General features: G+C 40.0%; 1 protein-coding gene and 1 pseudogene across 1 annotated transcript in view; one reads left to right on the top strand and one right to left on the bottom strand.

The window, feature by feature from the left end:
- Window positions 1-24311, top strand: part of ARHGEF9 (Cdc42 guanine nucleotide exchange factor 9) — a 262188-nt gene extending 237877 nt beyond the window's left edge. The window contains exons 7-8 of the mRNA XM_054695699.1: window positions 22825-22956; window positions 24058-24311. Of these exons, the coding sequence (XP_054551674.1) occupies window positions 22825-22956; window positions 24058-24111 (186 nt within the window). The 3' untranslated portion in view covers window positions 24112-24311. The remainder of the gene's footprint in view (window positions 1-22824; window positions 22957-24057) is intronic.
- Window positions 1192-18907, bottom strand: LOC119246391 (heterogeneous nuclear ribonucleoprotein A1-like; annotated as a pseudogene).
- Window positions 24312-24923: the final 612 nt, after the last annotated feature.

Genomic DNA, 24923 nt, shown 5'->3' with positions numbered 1-24923 from the left:
TAACCCTGGTAGGCTTCTCTGTAAGAGCAGCAGTTCTTTTCCTATGTCTTAGAATATCTTTCCCCTTTCCAGTCCCTGAATATTAAATGTAGTCCCTGCAACTGGGGTTGCTGGGAACCAGGAACAGCTTGAAATGATTTAGTCTGTTCAAGAATGTTCATTAACACCAAACTCAGAAGCACTTCACTGTGATTTAAAGAATCAAATCTCAGAAGGAATTGTATGTTTTGTTTTTGTTTTTGTTTTGTTTTTATGATAACAAAGAGTGGGAAACAAAAAGAAAGTTCTGAGCAAGGATTGATAAGGGTACAATTACTCTCTGCTTCCATAGTTAGCATAAATTTTAAGATGATATTAATTTATTGATGATATATAATAATAAATGATACACCAGCTTCATTCCCATATGTAATTTTATGTGGTACCATAATTCAATTTAGATATATTGCATAAGATGTGCCAACAATCATGATCATTAATAACCATGGCTTTGCTTGGGTGATCCTTTTGATAGTGAACTCCAAGTCACAACACAGTAACTGTCAATTTAACTACACCAAGATTTCTGAAAACAATGACTTCTCTGCCCAAGCAGTTTATAAATAAATTTCAAAATGAACATTATGTCACCCTGAAGGAATTCTAACATAACACTGTTGGGATAATTTACCATGATGGCTTCAGATTAGACTAACTTTATACAACACATTTTATTTTATTTATTTTTTTGAGTAGAAGAACTTTGTTGCAGGCCAGAGACAGAGTGGGGAGAAGAACAAGTAGATTTACTGAAATACACTGTTAAGGGCAACATCAGGCAAGACAGGAGAGTTCTGCTGTACCATATGTGGGTTAGCTCCTGGCCAGTGATCAAACTCTGGCCATAGGGGTGATAGTACTGAGATTTAACCCCTAGGCCACCAGGGAGGACACCAGGGAGGACACATTATTCAATGTCACGATCAGCCTTTTATGTTTAACAATCAAGATCATTGGTGTGAAAGAATAAATTCTGCATTAAAACCCTTTATTAGAATGCTTTACACTTTCCATAGCACAGAAACTAAAATAACCTATTATAAAACTACTCATAAATGCAATCTTCACGTTTTTTGCCCATACACATGAATATTGTCTAAACATTTCTTGTTCATAGCAGCTAGGCCCTGCCACCACTGCGTTTGGCTGAGTTCACAAATTTGTTGTAACATGTACTTCCCTGTCACTTCTCTGGCTCTTCTCTCCTGCTGTGCTTTGTTTCCTGACAGTTAAATAAAACTTTATGACACTGCCATAGCTATTGTTACTTCTGGAACTAATATAGCCTCCCTGGTTTGGCAAGATATTAACCTCCACCACCATAGGGGCCAGAATCTGCCTCCAAAGTTTCCTCCTTTCATGGGTCCAAAATTTGAATATTGATTATTTTAATTGCCATAATCTTCGTAGCTTCCCACCACCTCCAAAATTGCTTCCATTACTACCAAATTCACTATAGCCACCCTCATTGTCACCACATCCACCACCACCATGGTTGCCACCAAAACTACCTTCACAGTTGAAGGTTCCTCCATGATCAAAGTTGGCATTCCCACAAAAACCATCTCCATGCTTTCCACCAAAGTTTCCAGAACCACTTTGACCTCTTTTCCTAGATGAAGCACTGGCCATCTCCTGCTTAGGTATAGCTTTCCATACTTCATAGTTGTGGACATTCACAGTATGGTATTTATGAATGACAATCTTGACTATAGAATCATGTTCATCAAAGGTTACAAAAACAAAGCTTGTCTTCTTGACACTGCCTCAATCAATCATGATTTCAATTACTTCAGTTTTCCCATTCTGTTCAAAATAATGTTATGCAATGTTGTTCTTCAGTGTTTTCTTTAATGGCACCAACAAAAGTCATTTTCACAGTTAAGAGGGCACCAGGTCTTTGAGAATCTTCTCTTGACTTCTTTGATTCTACAACTGAAGTTATGAAACCAAAAGTTATGGAACTTTTGGTTCCACAAGTCTTCCATCCACCTCATGTGGCCTTGCACTCATGTCTGTGACCATTTCCTCAAAAGTTTCTGGATCAATTGATGTTTGGATATCTCATTACCACTCAGTCTGTGAGCCTTCCTCATTGTTTAAAATGGGTTCTCAGTCTCTCATATGTTGTTTCAAAATGTAAAGCTCTGATGAAGAGCTTCCTTAGATGTTTCTGCTCCTTGGGAGACTGACTTAGATGTGATGGCAGTAAAGGGAGAGACTAACAATGCTTACTTGGCAGTGTCAATGGGCAGAAAGGACAGTTAGCATATTTGATTGGTCCTTTAATCTCATCCAAACCTACACAATACTGGCACCCTCCTACTGCAATGTCCTTCTTCATCTAAGTGAAAAGAAAAATTCCCCATTGTCCCCTTTTTAGACTCTAGGGTCACTGGAATTTAACAGCTCCAGAGGAATTGCCCTTTTGAAAGTTTTTTTCTTCTGTAGCAAGCTCTAATAAGTGCATTTCAAAAGTCAGATCTATCATGTTTCATGTTTTCTGTTATCTGTCCTTAAAGATTTCTAGAATTTCAGAGTCCCTAGGGGTCTTAGAGAACTCTTTACTAATAACTCTGGCCATGCTTGTGCACACATGTGGGTGTGTGCGTGTGCACATGTGCATGCATGTGCACACATAAACACCTTGTAAGGGTGATGGAAGACTGAGAAACCTATTCCTGACCAAGGTCACACAGCAAGTTATTGATAAAGCTAAAACTTGAATCTGTTGTAGTTACCAGATTCACTGTGTGATATTTTCACTGCTGCACCACATATTCTTCTAATCGGAAACGTAATAGTTTTCCTTTGTGAAACTGCAGGGTCTTGTTTTTGCAGTAAAGAGTCTATATATAAGAAAGACAGTAATACTTCCTTGGGGGGGGGTAATCCAAATCCCAGTAAGACTAAAGGTAGAATGTGTGCTGGGCATTCTCTCCCAGGAAATACTATATGACTTGTTGGTTGTTGGCGTAGGTGGACCGACCTCAATCCCTGGTATAGGTTCATTGTATGTTCTGTCTGCCCAAGCATTTGAACGGGTAGAAAGAAGTCCTGTCAGCTTGCCAATCAAGAAAATTAAGCATTGCTTTGCTGCTTTTATCTTGCTTCCCTCAGCTGCTTAAACCAGCAAGGTAGCTATTAAAGGCATCTCTGTCATAATTTCAACTTGATTTGTCAGAAGAATCAAAGGGGAAACCATTAGAGCTTAATTTCCCTCAACTTATTCCAAGAATATTTTGGGCCTTTTTTTTCAGATAGGTATCTTTATTTTTTCTTATTGTAAAATAGCTAAATATTAATTCTGAAAACAAAATCAATTTTTATTTTAATTTGCTTTTATTTTACTCAATTCATGGTTGGAAATCTTTCTGTGAATCTACATACATATCCACTTTATTCTTTCTAAATTGTCTTGCTATTTCTGTAATATGTGTATACTGTAGCTTGTCAACAGGGGAATGGTAAAATATACATTGCTATTTTCTCTTTTTTGTTGGTAAATTTGATTTGCAAATGTTTTGCTGAGCAGCCCATATGGACTTGAGGACTCCTCTGTCCCTGAGTAAAAGTGCCACCTATAGTTCTAGGTAATAATAATCAATACCTTAGAACAGCTCAGAGGAGTGGCAGGAAGAAGAACCTATTCCCAAGGACTCCAGTCTCTGATGAATTTCCATTTCTAATTTCTCTGATACTGATGTTTGGTTGAGCTGTCACTTCACTACATTTCATATCATTAGATCCACGTGGAAGCTAGTGATAAGGAATATACCCTCCAATAGCTTCTTTTTTAAAGGTTTTTTTTTCTTTTTCTTTCTTTATTTTTTTTAATAGACTTTTTCCAGGAACCCAACTTTGCAATTCGTGTTTGGGAACTTGATTATGTGTTGTTGCAATTTCTTCCTTATAGAGCCCCTCCCCTCATAAACTAATTGTATAATACCTGATATTCTTCAGTTTTCCACCTGATGATTAAATACAAAGAAGTTAAAGTAAACACAAAACTCAATGTGATGGAGGTATCAAAAGCATCTTTTTAAAAGATAAGGTGGCTTTGTATGGCATACTCCTGGGTCCAGGAGATCAAATATGGAGCTCAATAGATTTCTTATTTCCCTGCCCATCTGTCAGTAGGCAGCATTGAAAATAAACTGTATGAAATTGATGGCATTTCCTTTGCTGATCTCTCCCTGGATCTGGTCAAGCTAAAACTCCTTATCAGACAATGGACCCATAATTAGAATGGGGTGAAGTCAAGTAGAGTACTGTTCTTTTATGTGGCTTTAGTCTTAGGAAGGAAGGTTGCAAAACTGACAGGAAAACTATGATTAATTTTATGTGGCCCCAATACATTCAATACCCATTGACTAATTTATTGAGCAGAATTTCATTGAGTACCTCTGTATCAAGGTTCATTCTATGCTCTACAAGTATATTAGTAATTGATAAAAAGTTCAACCCTCATCAAATTTATATTCTAGTAAGGGAAAGAAGCTTCAGACTATATAATATTAGTTAAAAGAGCTATGAACAAATAAAGTATGGTAATAGGCCAGAGTGATGGGCAAAGTGATTTTGATAGGATGACCCTATCAAAGAGAAGGCATCCCTGAGGAGATGGCATTTAAGCAAAGACTTGAAGAAAGTGTAGAGTAAACCATGTAACTTTCATGGGAGAGACTATTGTAGGCAGAGACCATAACAACCACAAAGGCCCTTGAAGGATGGGAATGTGTGCTGAAAGAACAGCAAGAAGACCAGGGTGAGCAGATTGGAGTAAGGAGGGACTGAGAGCAGATGAGGGTCATGCACTTAAGTGGAAGTCAAATAATGTCCTCATAGGACTTTGACTTTTACTCTGTGTGAGCAGGGTGGCACTTGTAGGATTTTCAGAAAATATGTGACACTATATACCTTATGTTTTGAGCATTTTCTCTCTGTTAGACCCTGTACTACGCATTGAGATGCATGAATTGTTGCCTTAGTCACCCAGGGGAGGCTAATACACTTCAGGCAGAGAGAATGGTATCAGCAAAATCCTGGAGGAATGGAAGAGAACACAAAACCCATGGAGAAGGGTGGGCAGTGGGAAGGGAGTGTACGTTTTGGGGGCAAGGCAAAGAAATGTGTGGTATAACTAAGGTAGAAAAGCTAAAGGGTGAGGGCCTCCCCTGGTGGCTCAGCGGTTAAGCGCTGGGCTGCAAAGCTGCCCACAGCCTCTGCAGCGCCAGTTGGATCCCCGGCCACCAGCGAGGGTCCCACATGGCCTGGCAGACCTCTCCTGCCACGCCCACTGCTCCCCTCAGCAGTGTATTTCATCAGTTTGCCTGTTTTGTGCCCCGCTCTGGCTCTGGTGAATTATCTCACCCTCCCGTGCTTCTGACTGTACCCAGTGCTTGTATAAATAAATAAATAAATCTTAAAAAAGAAAAAAAAAAAAAAGCTAAAGGGTGAGGGCTCTGAATATAGACAGAACCTTCCCATTCTATGTACTGATTTGAAGCTCTCAAGCAGCTATGTGATATGGGCCAAGAGGAATCACTGTATTATTCCCATTGTCCAAGTGAAGAAACTTTTTGACAGTGGCTGAGCTACTTCCCAAAGGCACAGAGTAAGTTGATGGCAGCACTGGGCCCAGATAACAAGTCTCCTAAGATTCTTACCTCAGAATACTCCAAGGTTCCTAGCCACTTCACTAAGAAATCATAAGTCAACTGTGTTTTAGTAGTTTCGAGTATGAATTTTGAGTGAGTCTGGCCAAGGTTCTGCCATTTTGAGCAAATTATATCCATTTTTCTGATATTGGTTTTGGTGGTAAAAGCAGCATGTTCCTTATTTGGCACAAGATATAGGGCACAGATTAGTACTAAAAATAATAATTATTTCTTAGAGTGATATAAACTCTCCTAAGCACTTTATATATATATATATATATATATATATATATATATATATATAAATTGTAATTGCTCATTTTTAGCTTGTAAGTTTTTTCTTTTTTATCATTTGTTCAGTTTGTCTATATTCCATATATAAGTGAAACCATCCAATATTATCTTTTTCCTTCTGACTTATTTTACTTAGCATAATCCCCTTCACTCCTTCCATGTTGCTGCAAATGGCATGAGTTGATCTTTTTGATCACTGATTAGTATTCCATTGTGTAATATACCACAATTTTTTTCATTCATTTGTCTGTTTGGGGGCATTAAGGTTGTTCCCATATCTTACTATTGTGAAAAGTGCTACAATAAGCATAGGAGTGCAGGTTTATTTTCAAATTAGTGTTTTTGTGTTCTTTGAGTGGTTTCCTAGAAGTGGAATCTCTGGATCATATGACATATCCATTTTTAGAGTTTTCAGGACCATCCACAAAGCTTTGCTCAATGGTTGGACCAGTTTACATTTCCACCAGCAGTCTTACACAAGGTTCCTTTTTCTCCACATCCTCACCAGCGTTTTTTATTTCCACATTTTTAATTTGGGCCATTCTCACCAGTGTGAGGTGGTATCTCATTGTGGTTTTGATTTTGATTTCTCTGATAATTACTGCTGTTCAATATTTTTAATATGCCTGATAGCCATTTGCAGTTCTTCTTTGGAGAAGTGTCTTTTTAACTCTCGTGCCCATTTTTTCCACTGGGTTCTTTGTTTTTGTTGAGTTGTGTAATCTTTGTTGAATTGTGTAATCATTGTTTTGATTATCATCTCTTTTGCTGTACAGATTTTTAGATTGATGTTGTTCCAGCTGTTTATCTTCTCCTTTGTTTTCCTTGCTTCTGGAGATGAGTCTTCATATATGTTTCTGAGGCTTATGTCATAGGATATTTTGCCTATGTTCTCTTCTATATATTGTATGGTTTACTGTCTTATATTGAAGTCTTTTATCCATTTTGGGTTGATAATTGTGTTTGGTATGAGATAGACTAGTTTTATATTTTTACATGTGGTAGTCCAGTTTCCCCAGCATGGTTTATTAAAGAGGCTTTCCTTGTTCCAGTGCATATTCTTTGCTTTGTTGTCATAGATTGATTGCCCATATATGTGTGGCTTTCAATTTGATTCCATTTGGTTTATGTGTCTGTTTTTGTTCCAAAACCATGCTGTTTTTATTTTTATGGCTTTGTAGTATAATTTGAGGTCTAGATACATGATACCTCTGCTTTTCCCCCTTTTAGTCAGGAGAGCTTTGGCTGCTCAGGTTTTCTTGTGATTCCATATGAATTTCAACAATATTTTTTTCTATTTCTTTGACAGTTGCCACTGAGGTTTTTATTGGAATTGCTTTTGGTAGGATTGCCATTTTGGTAATGTTAATTCTCCAAACCATCAGCAGGAAATATATTTCAATTACTGTGTGTCTTTTTATCTTTCTTCTTTTTAGATTTATTTATTTATGCATACAAGAGCTGGGGTCAGGCCAGAGGTGCAGGGGGTGGTGTGAGAGGATTCACCTGAGACAGAGTGGGGAACTGACTGAAACACACTGCTGAGGGGAGCAGTGGGCATGAAAGGAGAGGTCTGCTGCACCATGTGTGTTGCTCCCTGGCCTGCCAAGGGATTGAACTCATGCTGCAGAGGCTGCAGATTGCTTCATAGTGCTGTGCTTAACCCCTTGCACCACAAGGGAGGCCCTTCTTCTATTTCTTTTAACAGTGTTTTGGAGTTTTCCTTGTATAGGTCTTTCACCAATTTTGTTAGATATATTCCTAGGTATTAATTTTTTGGTGCAATTATAAACAGAAGGTTTTTCTTAATTTCTTTTCTTCTGACTGAAGAAAACCTCCATATAGGGAGGTTACTTATTTTCTGTGTATTGATTATGACCCTAGTGCTTTACTTAACTCGTTTATTGTTTTAATTATTTTTTCTTTCAAAATTTTAGGGTTCTCTATATATTATCATATCATTTGCAGTAATGATAGTATTATTTCTCCTTTTCCAATTTGTATTTGTTTTATGACTTTCTCTTGCCTAACTGCTCTAGCTAAGACTTCTAGAATTATATTAAAAATCAGTGGTGAGAGTGGACATCCTTGTCCTGTTCCAGATCTTGGTGGAAAGGCTTTCAGTTTTTCACCATTAAGAATAATGTTAGTGGGCCTCCCTTAGTGGCACAGGTGGTTGAGCACAGCACTGTGAAGCTGTCCGCAGCCTCTGCAGTGTGGTTTCGATCCCAGCTGACCGGTGAGAATCCCACATGGCATGGCAGACCTCTCCTGTCTTGCCCGCTGCTCCCCTCAGCAGTGTATTTCGTTAGTCTGCCTGTTCTTTTCCCTGCTCTGTCTCTGGTGAATCCTCTCATCCTCCCACACATCTGGCCTGTACCCCAGATCTTGTATGCATGAATAAATAAATCTTTAAACAAAAAAGAATAATGTTAGCTTTATGTTTGTAATATATGGCTTTTATTATGTTAAGATATGTTGCTTTTATCCCACTTTTTTGAGGGTCTTCATTGTAAATGGATGTTGAACTTAATGAAATGATTTTTGCAGCATCTATTGATATTATCATATGGCTTTTAGTTTCTTTTTCTTGATGTGGTGAAATATATTAATAGATTTTCATATCCTGAACCATCCATGTCAAAGGAATAAATCCCACTGGTCGAGGCATATAGTACTTTTGATACCTTGTTGGATTTGGTTTGCTAAGATTTTATTGAGAATTTTAGCATCTGTTTTCATAAAGGAGATTGGTCTACATTTTTTTTTTGGTTGTTGTCTTTGTTTGGTTTTGTTATTAGTATAATGTTGGCTTCATAAAATCTATCTGGTAGTTTTCCTTCTTGAATTTTTGAAAGATTTTCTGTTGAAGAGATATTTGTTCATCTTTGAATGTTTTATAGAACTCGCTTGTGAAACTATCTGGCTTTTGTTTCTTGGGTGGGTTTTGAATACTGTTTCAATTTCCCTACTTGCAATTGGTTTGTTTAGTTTTCTAGATCTTGCTTGTTCAGTTTTGGGTGATTGTATAGTTCTAAGAATGTGTCCACCTCATCTAGATTTTGTTAAATTTGTTGGCATATAAATGTTCATAGTAGTTTCTGATGATCCTCTGGATTTCTGCTGTTTCTATTATAATTTCTTCTGTTTCATTTATCATCCTATTTATTTGAGTTTTCTTCCTTTTATTTCTTGGTAAGATTAGCTACAAGTTTGCCTATTTTGTTACTTTCTTCAATGAACCAGTTTTTGGTTTCATTGATGTTCTGTATTGTCTTTTAATATCTATTTCATATATTGCTGCATGAATTTTTAGTATTTACTTTTTTCTACTCGATTTTTTATATTTTTGTTGTTCTTTTTGTAGCCTTGAAATGAGAGATTAGGATGTTTGTGTTCTTTCTTATTTCTTGATGTGGGCCTGTACTGCTATGTACTCTCATCCTATTACTGATTTTGCTGTATCCCACATGTGTTCATTGTCATTCTTCTCAAGGTATTTTTTTTTATTTCTTATTGATTGCCTCATTAACACAGTGGTCTTTTATTAGCTTATTCAGTCTACCTGTAGAAGGGGAGCTTCTTGTTTTCTTTTCTTAATTGGCTTCTAGTTTGATGCCTTTATAGTTAGAGAGGATATGGCATAATTTCAATTTTTATATATTATTGATTTTTGTTTTGGTAACCAGTTTGTGGTCCATTCTGTAGAATGATCTGTGTGTGCTTGAGAAAAATGTGTGTTCATTTTTTTTGTGTACACTGTCCTACAGATGTCCATTAAGTCCATGTAATCTAGATCTTTGTTTAGGGCTATTGTGTCCTTGTTAATTTTTTGTCTCATTGTTGATAGGGAGTGTTGAAGTTTCCTACCACATATGTGTTTTATCCAATGTCTGTTTTCATAATTATATTGTCTAATATATTTTTGTGCTTCTTAATATCTATTGATGAGTGTTCCGTCTTTCTGGTGTGTTGTCTCCTTAATCATTAAATAGTGTCCATCTATGTTTCTTTTTTCTCTCTTTTTTTTTTTTCCTTGTGGGACCCTTGCTGGCGGCTGGGGAACAAACCGGCACTGCAGAGGCTGCGGGTAGCTTCGCAGCCCAGCGCTTAACCGCTGCGCCACCAGGGGAGGCCCCATCTATGTTTCTTATAACTTTTTGAACTTGAAGTCAATTTTATCTAATAAGTCCCTGCCTTATTTTGGGGACCATTTCTTATAGAAAGGTTTTCCAAACCTTTGCTTTCAATCATTGTTCATCTTTGGAACTTAGGCATGTTTCCTAGAGACAGCAGAAGTTTGGATTATTATTTTTTTTCCTAATCCAAAAGGCTGCTCTGTATCTTTTCATTGGTGAGTATATTCCATTAAGATTTGGGGAGGGGCTCCCCGGTGGCTCAGCATGTTGAGCGCTGTGCTGTGAGGCTGTCTGCAGCCTCTGCAGCGCTGGTTCAATTCCTGGCCGGCCAGGGAGAATCCCACATGGTGTGGCAGACCTTTCCTGTCTCGCCCACTGATCCCCTCAGCAGTGCTTTCGGTCAGTCTGCCTGTTCTGTTCCCTGCTCTGCCTCTGGTGAGTCCTCTCACCCTCCTGCAACTCTGACCTATACCCCAGCTCTTGTATAAATAAAAAAAAAAGGGGGGACGGGGAGAAAAAAAAAAGATTTATGGTGGGGCCTCCCTGGCGGTGCAGGCGATTGAGCACAGCATTGTGAAGCTGTCCGCAGCCTTTGCAGTGCGGATTCTTTCCCAGCCAGCTCCCCTCAGCAGTGAATTTCAGTCAATCTGCCTGTTCTTTTCCCTGCTCTGTCTCTGGTGAATCCTCTCACCCTCCCGCACATCTGGCCTGTCTCACCCGCTGCTCCCCTCAGCAGTGTGTTTCAGTCAGTCTGCCTGTTCTGTTCCCCGCTCTGTGTCTGGTGAGTCCGCTCACCCTCGCGCACATCTGGCCTGTGCCCTGGTTTTTGTATGTGTAAATAAATAAATCTTAAAAAATATTTAGGGTGATTATTGTTACTTGGAAGTCCGATATTGCCATTTTGTTCAGAGTTTTGTGTTTCTAGGCAATAACTTATCTTGTTCTTTTTTGTTACTGTGTTGGTTTAGATTTTAAGGCTTCTTATAATATTTCTTGAAGTTCAGGGTTAGTGGTAGTGAATTTCTGAAAATATGGTCATCTGAGAAGCTCCTTATTTTTTCTTCCTATATGAAAGAAAGGTTTGCAGCATAAAGTATTCTTGACTGAAATATTTTGTCTCAGAGTTTTTATTTAATATATTACTTCTATATATTATATTCTCTTCTTCCCAGTAGGGTTTCTTTATTATTATTATTATTATTATTATTATATTTTTACAGCATTGTTCATTTTAAACAATATTTGCTTCCCCCACCCCCTCAGGTGTAGTCCCCATAGAGTTTCCTTCACCAGTGCACCCTGAAATGCCCAAAAATAGATGACTGCATCAAAAAGATGTAGCATATATATACACAATGGAATATTATTCAGCAATCATAAAAGATAAACTCATGCCATTTGCTGCAACATGAATGGAAATAGAAGGAATTATGCTCAGTGAAATAAGCCAGAAGGAAAAAGAAAACTATCACATGGTTTCACTTATAGCAGGAATATAGGGGAGCCAAATAAGACATCAGTGTAAAAAAATAACAGTACAAAACACAACAAAGCAAAAATGGACAATTATCAATCAGAGACCTACTGCAGGGGAAGAGGAGGCAGAGCGATCAGAGGGAGGAAGGGAGGAAGGAGCATAGTGGACTTAGGTGATGGTGCCCAGTAGTGTTTCTTCAGAGAAATCTGATGTTAGCCTGATCAGTATTCCTTTATAGGTTATTATTTTCTTTCCCCTAATCAGCTTCATTATTCATTTTTTTTCTGGGACACTTAGAAGCTTTACTGTTATATATTTTGCTGTGATTTCACTTTCATTACAATAAGTTGTATTCTTGAATGTGTATTTTCATTTCCTGCTTCCTGTTTGGGAAATTCTCTTGAATAGTTTTTCAACTCCCTTTTCCCTCTCTTCTTCTTCTGTGATTCTTATAACTCTTATGTTTCCTTTTCTGCCTCCCAGAGTCAGATAATTGTTGGTCTTTCTTCATTATTTTTCCCTTAAATATATTTTTCCTTTTCTTTCTTGGTTCCTTTTTGTATCCATATCCTCAAAAGTACTGATTCAGTCTTCCATTTCATCTATTTTCATGGATTTTTCCAGAATTTTTTTAGTTCTTCTATTAATCTTTTAAAACATTCTGTATTTTTTTTTAATTTAAAGATTCAATCTTGTTCTCCTGCTCTTTGGTTATTTTTCTCATAGTATTATTTTCCTTTTCTTGTCTGCTCATATGTATCAGATTCGTTTTTCTGAGTTTTGTTCCACTTCTTTGACTTTCTGAATTATGGCAATTTTAATTCTTCATCTGATTAGGGGTAGAATTCTGTGTCATTGTTGATGGGTTGTGATGTTTGAATTTCTCTCTGTGTTGTATTGTTCCCCTGAGGGCTTCTTTGGCCATTTTTGTTTCTTTCTCCCATTTTTTGTTGTGCTGAAATTGGCATTTTTGTTGTGTATGAGTCCTTCTCCCCAACTGTACTGGGTGTTTACTTGATGCTGGGTATAGATACTGTGGTCTTGTGGCATATAGGGTAGTGCTAGAGCCTCCCCTAATGCTCTCCCAGGCCTTGTCCTGGTGGCTGGGAGGGCAGGGATTTCTTTGAGTCCAGAGGCTTTGTTTAGACTTGACCTCTCCCAAGAGCAGTGGCTCAGTGCCTTCCATTTTGGGTGAGGAAGGCAGGTGCTTGTCGAAGATTCATGGGGGTAGTTGAGAGTCCCCAGCATAAGGCAAGGCACTGAGAGGGTCAGGGTGTGGCCTGTTCTACTGGGAGTCACTGGCAAGATGAATGTGATGTACTTTCTATGCTGCCAGGAGTATGCAGTGAACTAGTTCCCATAAGGTTGTAGCTTGAGAATCTGTCCCCTCAAAGGAGCTGAGAGCCGGTTTTAGGGCTAGGGGTACTTATCTGGTGGTAGCTTAGAGTCCCCGATGCAGAACATGGCACCACAAGGGCCAGTCTAAGGCCCAGTGTGCTGGGAGGTACCTGCAGGTTGAATGGGATGCACTTCCATGTTGAACTGCTAGGTCCTTCAAGGTTGCAGCTCAGGAAGAGGAAACAAAAAAGAAAAAAAAAAGACAAAGAAGAAAGAAAAAAAAAAGACAAAGAAAAAAGAAAGAAATAGAAGTAAAAGGAAAAGAAAAACATTGGGGCTTTAGGGTTCTGTCTGCTCTGGAGGAACTAGTGACTGGTGGTGTGGTCCAGTCTGCTGGAAGTTGCCAGTAGGCTGAGTGGGATGCACTTCTCCGCTGAACTGCCAAGCTGCTCAGTGTTGTGACCCAGGGGATAAATGGATAAACACACACACACACACATACACACGTGTGAGATTAGGGCTCTGTCTTCTCCCAAGGAGGTGGCCACCAGTGCTGGGGTAAGGGCTCCTCATTTGCTGGGGTGTTAGCTGTTGGTTAGGTGGGATACCTTTGCTGCCAGGTGCCCATGAAGAATGGAATATTTATTTAGTTCTTCAACTCCCAGGAGAAGTCCTGGTATTAAATAGCCAGTTCAAAGTGTCTGGGTTTTGCCAAAAGCTTGTATCAGTTTTTTTTTTTTTTTTAAATTGTTATCATCAGGGTGATTCCAGCCTCTCTATTCCGCCATATTGTGGGTGGGTGGTAAGCACTTTATTGTTTTAAACTTACATAATCCTCATAGCAGCCAGATAAGGTTGGTTTTGGTATGATTTTCATTTTATTTTTGTTCATAATTTTATTGATTTGACAAACCTTTATATGATACTAAATTGGGAGTGTACAACTTCCTACTTCCTTATGCTCACATACTCCATTCACTCTCCACCAAATTTCCAGTGATAACACTCTATCAACTCTGGTAACCAATATATTTTCACAAAGTAAAAGAAGTATTTACTGTGTTTTGCCAGTTTGTTTTCTTTGGTTATTTGTATTCTGCAATGAGTAAAACCATTCAGTAATTCTTTCACTTTCTGGCTTATTTCACTTAGCATAATCACCGCTAGATTCATCTATTTGTCTTAAAAGACAAAATTTCATCTTTTTAAATAGCTGAGTAGTATTCTATCAAGTATATAATCCACAATTTCTTCATCTAGTTATTTAGGTCAGTTATATGACTTAGCTATCTATTGTGGATAATGCTGCAACAGTTAATATGGGCATTTATAATATTTTATACTATTTTTTAAATATCATTTGGGTAAATACTTAGAAATGGTATTGCTGAGTCAGATGGATTGTTTTTTAAAGTGTGAGAAATCTCCAAACTGGTTTTCATAAAAGCTGCACCAAATTGCATTCCCAACAATAGTGAATGAGTGTTCATTTTCCTTTACATCCTCACCAACATTTATTATTTTCAATCTTTTGATTTAAACCACTCTCATAGGTGTGAGATGCTATCTCATTGTGGTTTTGATTTATACTTATTTTACAATTAGTGATGTTGAACATTTTTTCATGTGCCTGTAGACCATCTGAATATATTGTTTGAAGAAGTGTCTATTTAGGTTTTTTGTCCACTTTTTTGATTAGTTTGTTAGCTTTTTGGTTGTTGAGTTGTATGAGTATATTTTGGATATTAATTGTATGTTTTGAAATTAAATTTCCAAATTAAATTGTGTATTTGGGAAATTAAACCCATTATCAGATATATGATGTGCAAAGATCTTCTCTTGGTTCACAGGTTCCTTTATTGTTTTTCTGTTTTTTTTTTTAAAAAGATTTATGCATACAAGAACTGGGGTGTAACCCAGAGGTGTGGGGTGGCGAGAGGATTCACCAGACACAGAGTGGGGGGCAGAACAGGCAGATTTACTGAAATGCACTGCTAACAGCAGCAGCGGGCGAGACAGGGGAGGTCTGCTGCACCATGTAGGTTGCTCCCTGGCCTGCCGGAAATCGAACTTGAGTTGCAGTGGCTGGTGACAGCTTGATAGGGCTGTCTTTAACCCCTGCACCACCAGGGAGGCCCTGGTTCTTTATTTTTAAATGAGGTTTTTTTAAAAAGGTTTATTTATTTATTTATTTATACAAGAACCAGGGTACAGGTACAGGCCAGATGTGCGGGAGGGTGAGAGGATTCACCAGAGACAGAGCAGGGAACAGAATAGGCAGACTGACTGAAATACACTGCTGAGGGGAGCAGCAGGCGAGACAGGAGAGGTCTGCAGTGCTATGTGGGACCCTCGCTGGCCGGCCAAGATAGAACCTGCACTGCAGAGGCTGCGGACAGCTTCACAGTGCTGTGCTTAACCCCCTGCACCACCAGGGGAGGCCCTATTTTTAAATGAGTTTCTATCTGAGTTTTTATTTTCATGACTTTTGACTGTTCTCTCAACATCTTCATTTCCTCTGTGATCTTGAGGTTTGTTTTTTATTTTTTTGTTACCATAGGGTTGTATTAAACTTTATATATATATATATATATATATATAATTAATCTATTTTGTGCTGGTATCAATCATCATTTGCCCTTTTCATTCTCCACTTTAATGTTTTGTTTCTGTCCCTTATTGTTCTCTTTTATCTTTCTTATTTTGAGTTTCTGTTCATTACCTTCAAGTTCCTGTGTTCTTTTTTTGTTCTTTTCTTATAGAACTTATTTCAATATTTCTTCAGGGCACAGCTAGTGGTGGTAAACTCAGATTGTTTTTGTCTGGGGAAGTATTTCTCCATCATATTCAAATGACAATTTTGAAGGAGATAGTATTCTTGACTAGCTGTTTTTATTTTTTAGAATTGTGAATATGTCATTCTACTCTGTACTAGCCTGTAGGGTTTCTGCTTAAAGTTCTGAAGAGTGCCTAATCAGAGTGTTTTTGTGTAGTGCATTTTTTCCCCTTTAGCAGCCTTCAAAATTTTTTGTTGCTGTACCATTGACTTTTGAAAATATAATAATAATGGTCTTGGTCATTTCATGTTTAGAAATTTGGGTGTACTGTCTCCGATTGGACACCTATGATTAGTACTTTCCTTAGCATTGGATAATCCTCAGCCATTATTTTTTTGATTTAGGAATCTATTCTTTTCTCTTTTCACCTGTTGTCCTTATGTTTCTTCTTCTAATTGAATCTGGTATTTGGTGTAGAGTTTCTTCGTTTTTCCTAATTTTTATTTCTCTCTCATCTTCCACTTCTTGTTTGAACTTTTTTATCTTCTATTTCCAAAATGTTTTCCTCAGCATGATTAAGTCTGCTTACCAGACTTTCCATGGCTGTTTTTAGTTATTTCATTCTGTTCCTCAATCCATCATTTCCACCTTTAAAAAAAATAACTTCCCAATTTCTTTGGGGAAAAATTAATTCTACTCTTAGATACCAGTTCTGATGTCTTAAGCCTTAATTAACTGAGAGTGTAAAATTTCATTGATGATCTTCATGTTTTTTTTAACTGTTTTTAAGCTTTAATTCTGAGTCATAAAGTTTGGATTCAGCTTCATTATTTTCTTCCATGGTGCATTGTGTGAGTTGTGCCTTCTTTTCCATGACCTTTTTTTTTTTATTTCTCCCCAGTAGGTAGTTGTAGGGTAAGGTAAAAGGTATCAGGCTTTCCTGCCCTCCCGCCATCAGGAGAGATGAGGGAACCCTGTGATCCTGAATGCTTGCTGATGGCGGGCACCTGAGATGGGATTCACCTGGGCTGAGACTGTGCTTTAAGGGCGGCATCACGGGGACGCCAGTAGAAGCCGAGGAGAAGCCGATGAAGAAGCCGAGAAGCAGCAGAATGAACAGAAGAGCAGAGAAGCAGAGAGAACACCAGAGAGCCGAGATAGAGTGAGGATTTGCAGGGGGCTGGGAGGCCTGCCAGCCTTCTGGCCCCCCAGCACCCCTGCCTGCAATTCGCCTGGTAAACCCCAATAAAAACCTGCAAAACCACTGAGGACTCTGACTCCTCCTTTATCTGGTCTGCTGGATCCTAGAAAACCTGCACAGTGCCCGTTCATGCCCCTACAATTGGCGTAAGTCGGCAAGATGATCCATGCAGACGGGTATGGAGCCCTCTGATGACCGGGAGGGACCAAGGAGTTGTAACAGACTGTGTGTAGGGGCAGGACTGGACACAGTGCATGTTTTCTGATCCATGCAGACCGGGTAAAGGAGGAGTCAGAGTCCTTAGTGGGTTTTTGCAGGTCTTTTATTGGGGTTCACCAGGCATATGGCAGGCAGGGGTGCTGGGGGGCCGGGAGGCTGGCAGTCCTCCCAGCCCCCAGCAAATCCTCACTCCATCTGGGCTCTCTGGCCTTCTCTGCTTCTGCTGCTTCTTCTCGGCTTCTCTTTCAGCTTCTGCTGCTGCTGGCGTCCCGTGACGCCGCCCTTAAAAGCACAGTCTTAGCCCAGGTGAATCCCATCTACCTATGCCCACACCCTATTCCAGGTGCCCGCCATCAGGCATGCATTCAGGACAAGGATCCATCATCTATCCTGATGGTGGGAGGGCAGAAAAACCTGACATTTTCTTTACCCTACAGTCCACCCCCTCAGGGTTTTCTGCCATACAGTCTATATATATACACACACACACAATTTTCTTATCAAACATAAACAATGCAGCCATAGCCCACAAAAACAAATACATCACAATATAACAACAAAATACAACAGAACACAAATAAGTCCAGGCAGGGCCCCAACCTAGTGCAAAAGACAATTATTGGTACTGACAGATGATCCACCACTTCTGCTGCCAAAGGCACTGCTCATATGAGGGAGGGGAACCACTCACGGCATCTACTGTAACACGCCAGGAGCCGTTAGGCTTCCTGGCCTTCTCTGGCTATAGTTTCGCTACAAGCCACACACAGCATCCACCCCCAGGATGCACTCGCTCTGGGATTGGCGATTCTATTCTGTTGGGGGTAATCACCAACCCTCAGGGTTTCTGTCTGCAGTCGCTCCAACATTCAGCTTTCATAGCCACCAATGTGACTCGCAGACCCCTGCACTCAGGCCAACTGATGTCCCTGCTGGAAGGGCCTTGGCTTCTGTATCTTTTTAAGTGTCACCACTGCATATCCTTCACATCAGTGGTCCTGGTTCATAAAGCAGCTCCCGTCTGTAAACAGCTCCAAATCTGGATCTAGCAGAGGCTTGTCAGATAAATCTGGCCTGCTAGCAGGCTTAGTTTCAATAATCTCCAGACAATTATTGGCTAGAGTCCCATCTTCAAAGTATCCTGTATTAACTAGGAGCAAAGTAGGTGGGTTTAAAGAACTGGTCACTTGTAACTATACAGTGGGATTATCCATTAGGGCAGCTTCATATTTTCAAAACACCCAGCAGTCAGCCAAAGTCCACCCTTTTGTTCTAACAATGTCAGAACCTGGTGTTCTGACCAGTAATGGGCTGGCCCAAAGTAAACTTTTCTACTTCATGCAGAAGATAACAAGTTGCAGCCACAGCCCACAAACATGATGGCCATCCCTTAGTCGTCTGATCCAACTGTTTGGACAGATATGCAATGGGCTGCATTTCTGGTCCCAATAATTGCATCAACACTCCCAGTCCAACTCCTTCTCTTTCAGGGACATACAGTCTGAAAAGCTTAGGGCTGGCAATCCTAAAGCTAGTGCTTCATTCAATTTACTCTTTATTTTCTCAAAGGCCTGTTTGTATTCAAGAGTCCAACATAAATGTTCAGAGTCTGGGCCTTTGAGAGCTTCAAAAAGAGGTTTTGCTGTAAGTCCAAAATTGGGGATCCAAATTCTACAAAACCTGGCCATTCCCAAAAATCCACATAACTGCCTTTTACTGCTAGGAACCTTAAGTGCAGAAACTACCTGTTTCCTCTCAGCCATTTGCCTTTTCAATCTCAAACCCCAGGTATGCCACTTTTTTCTTGCATAGCTGGGCCTTCTGTGGTGACACCTTGTAACTACATTCTGCTAGATGGTTCAAGACCAACACAATATTTTCCAAACAAGAGTCATAGTCAGGCATAGCAATCAATAGGTCATCCACATATTGCAGGAGGATGCCCGGTTTCAAATGTATCTTTTAAAGATCCCTCACCAATATTTCCCAAAAAAAAAATCATCGGAGAATTCTTAAATCCTTGTGGAAACACAGTCCAGCAATATCATGAAGCAGTTTTGGAAACTGGGTCCTTCCACTCAAAAGCAGAAATCTTCTGATCCTGAGCATCTGGGATGCAGAGAAAAGCATCCTTCAAGTCCAATACAGAGAACCAACCATAATCTCCAGGTATACCAGCGTAAGGATTTGGCAGCATTGGATGATAATGTTCAACAATATCATTAATTGTCCCCAAATCCTGTACAAAACAATATTCTTCTGTGTGGGGTTTCTTTACTGGTAATATGGGAGTATTATTTGGGGAGTGACAGGGCTGAATGAGTCCATCCTGTAGAAATCTCATTAATAGCAGCTGAATTCCTCTCAAAGTCTCTTCTTTCAGAGGATACTGCTTTTCCCTTGGGGTTTTGCTCCCTTTCACCAATTCATTTCTTATAGGATTTACATTTCTGGCACACCCAGGTGTTCCATTAGACCATACTATTTACCCTGTGAGCAATGTTTCACCTTTTGGTGGAGCATCCTGGGTAACTATCATTCAATAATACAAGGCATGTTCTGGGGGTACCTGTAAGTGTACCCTCTGATCCTGAGGTGAAAAGATAAATTGAGCCTTCAATTTACTAAGCAGATTACAACAAAGGAATGGAATAGGGCATTCCTCATATAAAGGAGTCTATGTTGCAAATTTTTGTCTCCAAATTGATAATCTAACAGTTGTAGGAAGGCTTTTTGTTATGGCTTTCCCATAACCACTGTGATGGGTACAGTTTTCTTGTTACTCGTGCTAATTTTGAATTTAGAACTGAATAGGTTGCTGCAATGTCAACCAAGAAATCTACCAAACAATCCCCCACATTAAGTGTTGCCCATGGCTCCAATAGGCCTTTTCATATTGAGTGGAACCCCTGGGCACCTCTATTTCTCATCTGAACTATCCTTTTTTTAAGATTTATTTATTTATACAAGCACTGGGTACAGTCAGAAGTGTGGGAGGGTGAGAAAATTCACCAGAACCAGAGAAGGGAGCAGAACAGGCAGAAGGACCGAAGCACACTGCTGAGGGGAGCAGCGGGCAGCAGGAGAGGTCTGTGCACCATGTGGGACCCTCGCCGAGGGCCAGGGATCGAACCTGCGCTGCAGAGGCTGCGGGCAGCTTCGCAACCCAGCGCTCAGCCGCTGCGTCACCAGGGAGGCCCTGAACTGTCCTTCTTAACCACCATTTGCCTTTTCTCTTCATTTCTTGGTCTTTCACTTCTCATATTTTGCCCATTTTCTATTTTACAGTGTTTATATGAATCCCTGTTTTGAGATTTCATGGGCCTCTTTTCCTTTCTTACCAAGGACATCTATTTTTCCAATGAATTTCTTCTCTCCAATATACACATTGATTTCTACTTAGAGGTTCTCTTATTGGCTCTTCTCTTCCTTCTGAACCTGGTCCTGCACTCTCTTCCCACACATACCATTGCATGCCTAGGTCTCCTTTCCTCTCTTCCATTGTAGACTTTGAATGCAATGTCCATTAATTGGGAAAGAGTTATTTCTACAGTACCCTCAATCTTAGTTAACTTCCTCCTTGTAGCTGGAGTACTCTGGGCAATGAATATCATATTTACCATCCTACTGTTTTCTGGAACATCTGGGTTTATATCCATGTATCTCCTGTGTGCCTGCATAGTTCATTCTAAGAACTCAGAAGGATCTTCATTAGCCTTTTGATGTACCTCTAATATTTTACCAAATATCTTTTGTTTTGGGATCCCCTGCCTTAACCCCACTAATAGACACTTTTGATAGTGCTCCAACATTTCCATGTCTCCATTATTGGGATCCTAGTTAGGGTCTACCAAAAGAACAGCCTCCTCCAATTCCGGTTTACCTATATCTTCCAAGTGGAGATGACCAGCTTCTTCCCTAGCTTTTCCCAAAACCATCCTTTGCTAATCACATGTAAGCAATGTATTTAACATAGACAGTATGCCTGCCCAACTTTGCCAATGAGAGGCAAAAATTGAGGCAAACAAATCTGCCATCTTTTGGGGGTCTTGCCAGTACTAAGGGATAGAGCTTTTCCAATTTAAGAAGAGATCCTTATGGAAAAGGGATAAGACCAATAATATGCAGCAGGCTGACCTCATTTGTTCAATCCCCCCATTGGGAATTGACGAAGAGGAAATTGTCCTGCCCCAGAGCAATTTCCTTGAGCAAATTGAGTGCCTCATCTAATATGAAAAGAAGTCTTATTACTGGGGGACAGTGGGGCTTATGGAGCCTTCACAACCTCCTTAGGAGGTGTACTGGCCACATGGGAGGGATTCTCCACTGGTGGATTCAAAGTTTCCATTAAGTGTCGGTCCTCCTCTTCCTGTGATTCCCTATTACCACTAGAAGGGAAAGGTTGGTCCCCTTTCCTCTGGGCCATCAAATGGACTTCTACCTTCCCCAAATCTGATTTCTGGAGGACAACCTCTCTTGCTCTTGCAGTTTCAATATCTGCTCTTGCATTTTTTTACAATATCCTGCCCCCCTCACTTTGCACCAAATAGCATCTGTACTATCATACCTACGAGGAACCATACTAGTAACTGGGCTCCAACTATATGCCCAAAAAAACTCCAATAGTATAAATATTACCTTGTTGACACCAGACCTTATAATACTCATGAATCCAGAAACTATGGCAGAAGCAGCAAAAGGAGAAGGGGGTGGAGGAGAAGCAGAACCTCCCGAAATAACAATTGAACCCATGACTTATTCAATTATATTTCCCAAATCAAATCCTGTCAGGTGTCTTGCAATTGCTTTTTCACTTAAGGTGACCAGCACAAGGAGAGGATCCTTGGGCTGATCAAATACGGATATCCAGTCCTGCCACGGTTGCCAACTGAAACAGGGGCAGGGAAAGCCACAAAGCAGGAGGCCAGATGGAAGGATGAAATGGCCATCCACCTGCCCAGGCTCTGAGACCAGAGATCCACCAAAAAAGCCCCAAAAGGCCAAAAACCAAAACCAAGGAGTAGTTTCAGGCTCTCTGGGTAACAGACCAAGGAAGCACATGGCCATGAAGTTTCTTTTTAGTAAATAGATTTTAAGGAAGAATAAAATGATTTTAAGAAGGTGAATATATTTTCTCTCTGTCACCATCTTCTTGCCCTCCCCTGTTCTCTTTTACTCATTTGGAAAACGGAATTTTACTGCACACATAAGCTTACTATTATTTACAAGAAAAAAAAAACTACGAAACTAGAGCTGGTAATAAAGACTATGCAGAGTCATTTATAGAGAAAAAGAGAGAGGGAGCATAAGAGAAAGGGGGAGTGAAAGAGGGACAGGGATGGGGAAAGGGAATGAGGGATAGAAGGGAAGTGAGAAATATAACAGCAGGTGTCAGGTCTGCCGGGTCAGAACGCAACCCGCATTTGAGTTAACTATAGCAGTCTTCTGTGGTGGCGCTCTGGGTGAACTCCAGGTGGGACTTCAGGTTGAACAAGAGTATGGAGTATTTTCTGGAATCTTTTAAGAGTTCCTAGAGTCTCTACTTCCATCTTTTCTTCCCCACCAAAACCTTTCTGTCTTCCTTCTGCTCAAATCTATATCTGGCTTTAAGTGCCTCCAAGCAGGTGACAAGATCATTTGTCTTGCCTGTCTGTTTCTCATGATTACATGTTGTTTTCAGGGTGAGGACATCCTAGACAGGAGCTCGGAGCTCATCTACACTGGGGAGATGGCCTGGATCTACCAGCCCTATGGCCGCAACCAGCAGCGAGTCTTCTTCCTGTTTGATCACCAAATGGTCCTCTGCAAGAAGGTAATCCCACCCCCTTCTTCCCTGAGGAAAATGGACACTTTGCCAGACATTAGCCCCTACCTCTCCATCACCCTCAGGCTTCCAGTGAAGCAAGAAAAAAAATGTTAGGGAAAAAGCAGGTGATTTACAGCATTTCCATATCAGTATCACTGGTACAGACTGAATATCACAGGTAGGTCAGGCTTATGTGCAGTGAAACTCAAGTTGATACATTTTTGTCTTGGTATCTTTCTTACCTTTTGCCTTTTTCCTCTCATAGTGATCCTTCTAACTCCCACCCAGAGTTGATAGCCAGTTGACTAACACCAGTTGTTTAAAATAGTGAAATATTTCTATCCCACTTGGTTACTCCCACCTGAGCACTTCCCCTCATTTTCATTCTAATATCTCTGGCCACCTGTCCTTTTACTGCCCTAGGAACCAACAAGGAGACTTCTGCTTTTGCTATTACCTTTGTAGTACAGGAATATCCACTATGCCCCCTACCCATTTCGTACACTAGATGTGTCAATTCCCTATGACGTTCAACTGTGCACTTCTCCACCCTCCTTTCTCTACATTCCATTTGAGCATAGATCTTGCTCTTGTCATTGACCCCTGGCTGATGGAGTGTGCGTGTTGGTTTATCACTTTCTCCTCCTTGGCAAGAAGTCTGATCCTGCCGCATATAGGATAGCCAATGAAGTTCTCTGCCATTAACGAAGACTCAGAATCTAAATGAATTTGCAATGGGGGGAGAATGGGGGGAGTGCCATCAAGAGCAGCTCTGCCTTTCACTCTCCCAGCCCAAGCTTTTATTGAAGATATGAACAAAGGAACAACAAAATAGCACACAATTGTGTTTGTGCTTATACAGATTAATAAGTTACTACTGAAAACAAGTATTCCTGGTTAGTAGGGAACATGCACACAAGACAGTACATCCTCAGAGAACAGGAGTCAATTCTGGGAAGAAGTTCTGTTTTCAGAACTTCTAACGTCCTGTTGCTCTGTATGCAGAGCAAACAGGTATTCTCCACAAACTCCAGCTCCCTTTAGGGCAGCAGGCTTCCAGAATGATCCTTCATTATGGCATTCTTTTCCCCACACCCACTCTTCCAGGATAAGGAGTTCACACCACTTTCGGTACCAGGGATTGCCTGGAAAGAATTTTGAATCAAGGGAAGTAAAAGAAGAGGGAAAAACCAAAGGATGTTAGAGTGACTTTCTAAATTCATCTTCACCATCATCCAGTACCTTTGTCTTTTTCCTCATTCAGTAGATAATCTCTCTGAAGAGGAATTCTAATGAAACACCATGTTTAACACTTTTTATTTTCCAGTACAACATAAATCCCAGATTTTTAAACCCGTTTCTCTGTGTGTGTCATATATTTTATTAAATATATATATCTATTTGTCTTTGAGAGTGGATTGAAGGGAAAATTGAACTTTGATTCAAACTGCCTCAGTGTCTGGGTATAAGCTTTGAATGTCAGCTCTAGAGCCAATAGCTGTGTAGTTAATGGGGATAATAGCTTCTTTAGCCTGGAACTGACACTGGAAAAGAGATTTTTTATGAATCTCAAACTTGACCAAACACTCAGGTCTCCTGTTATCTCCCCCTAACTTTCCCTGGTACATTCAGGATTGTTGAAGGTTAAAAGGCAACCAATGAATTTCTCAGCATATCATCTATGTCACCAATAGACATGTGTTACTAGCAATAAAATATAGTTGCTAGCCCTGTGCACAGGTGTTTGAGGGAGGCTCGATTCCGTGGGATTCAATGACCACACCATATTAAAGGAAAAAGGATTTATTGTGAGCAACAGAGGCAATGTGTGAGCAAAATTATAAACAGTGCCCCAAATCCAACCAAACCGATGAACATGCATACATACTGTACAGTTTTCTCAGAAATCAGCATCACGGAGTGTAAGGGCCGGACTGGACCACAGTGCAGGTTTTCTGATCCCATGCAGACTG

Source organism: Talpa occidentalis, unplaced genomic scaffold (assembly GCF_014898055.3).
Source record: "Talpa occidentalis isolate TD23 unplaced genomic scaffold, MPIMG_talOcc4v2.1 talOcc4.15, whole genome shotgun sequence".
NCBI classification, from domain to species: Eukaryota; Metazoa; Chordata; class Mammalia; order Eulipotyphla; family Talpidae; genus Talpa; species Talpa occidentalis.
The sequence above is the reverse complement of the archived record's forward strand: the minus strand, read 5'-3'. Positions and strand labels throughout refer to the sequence as shown.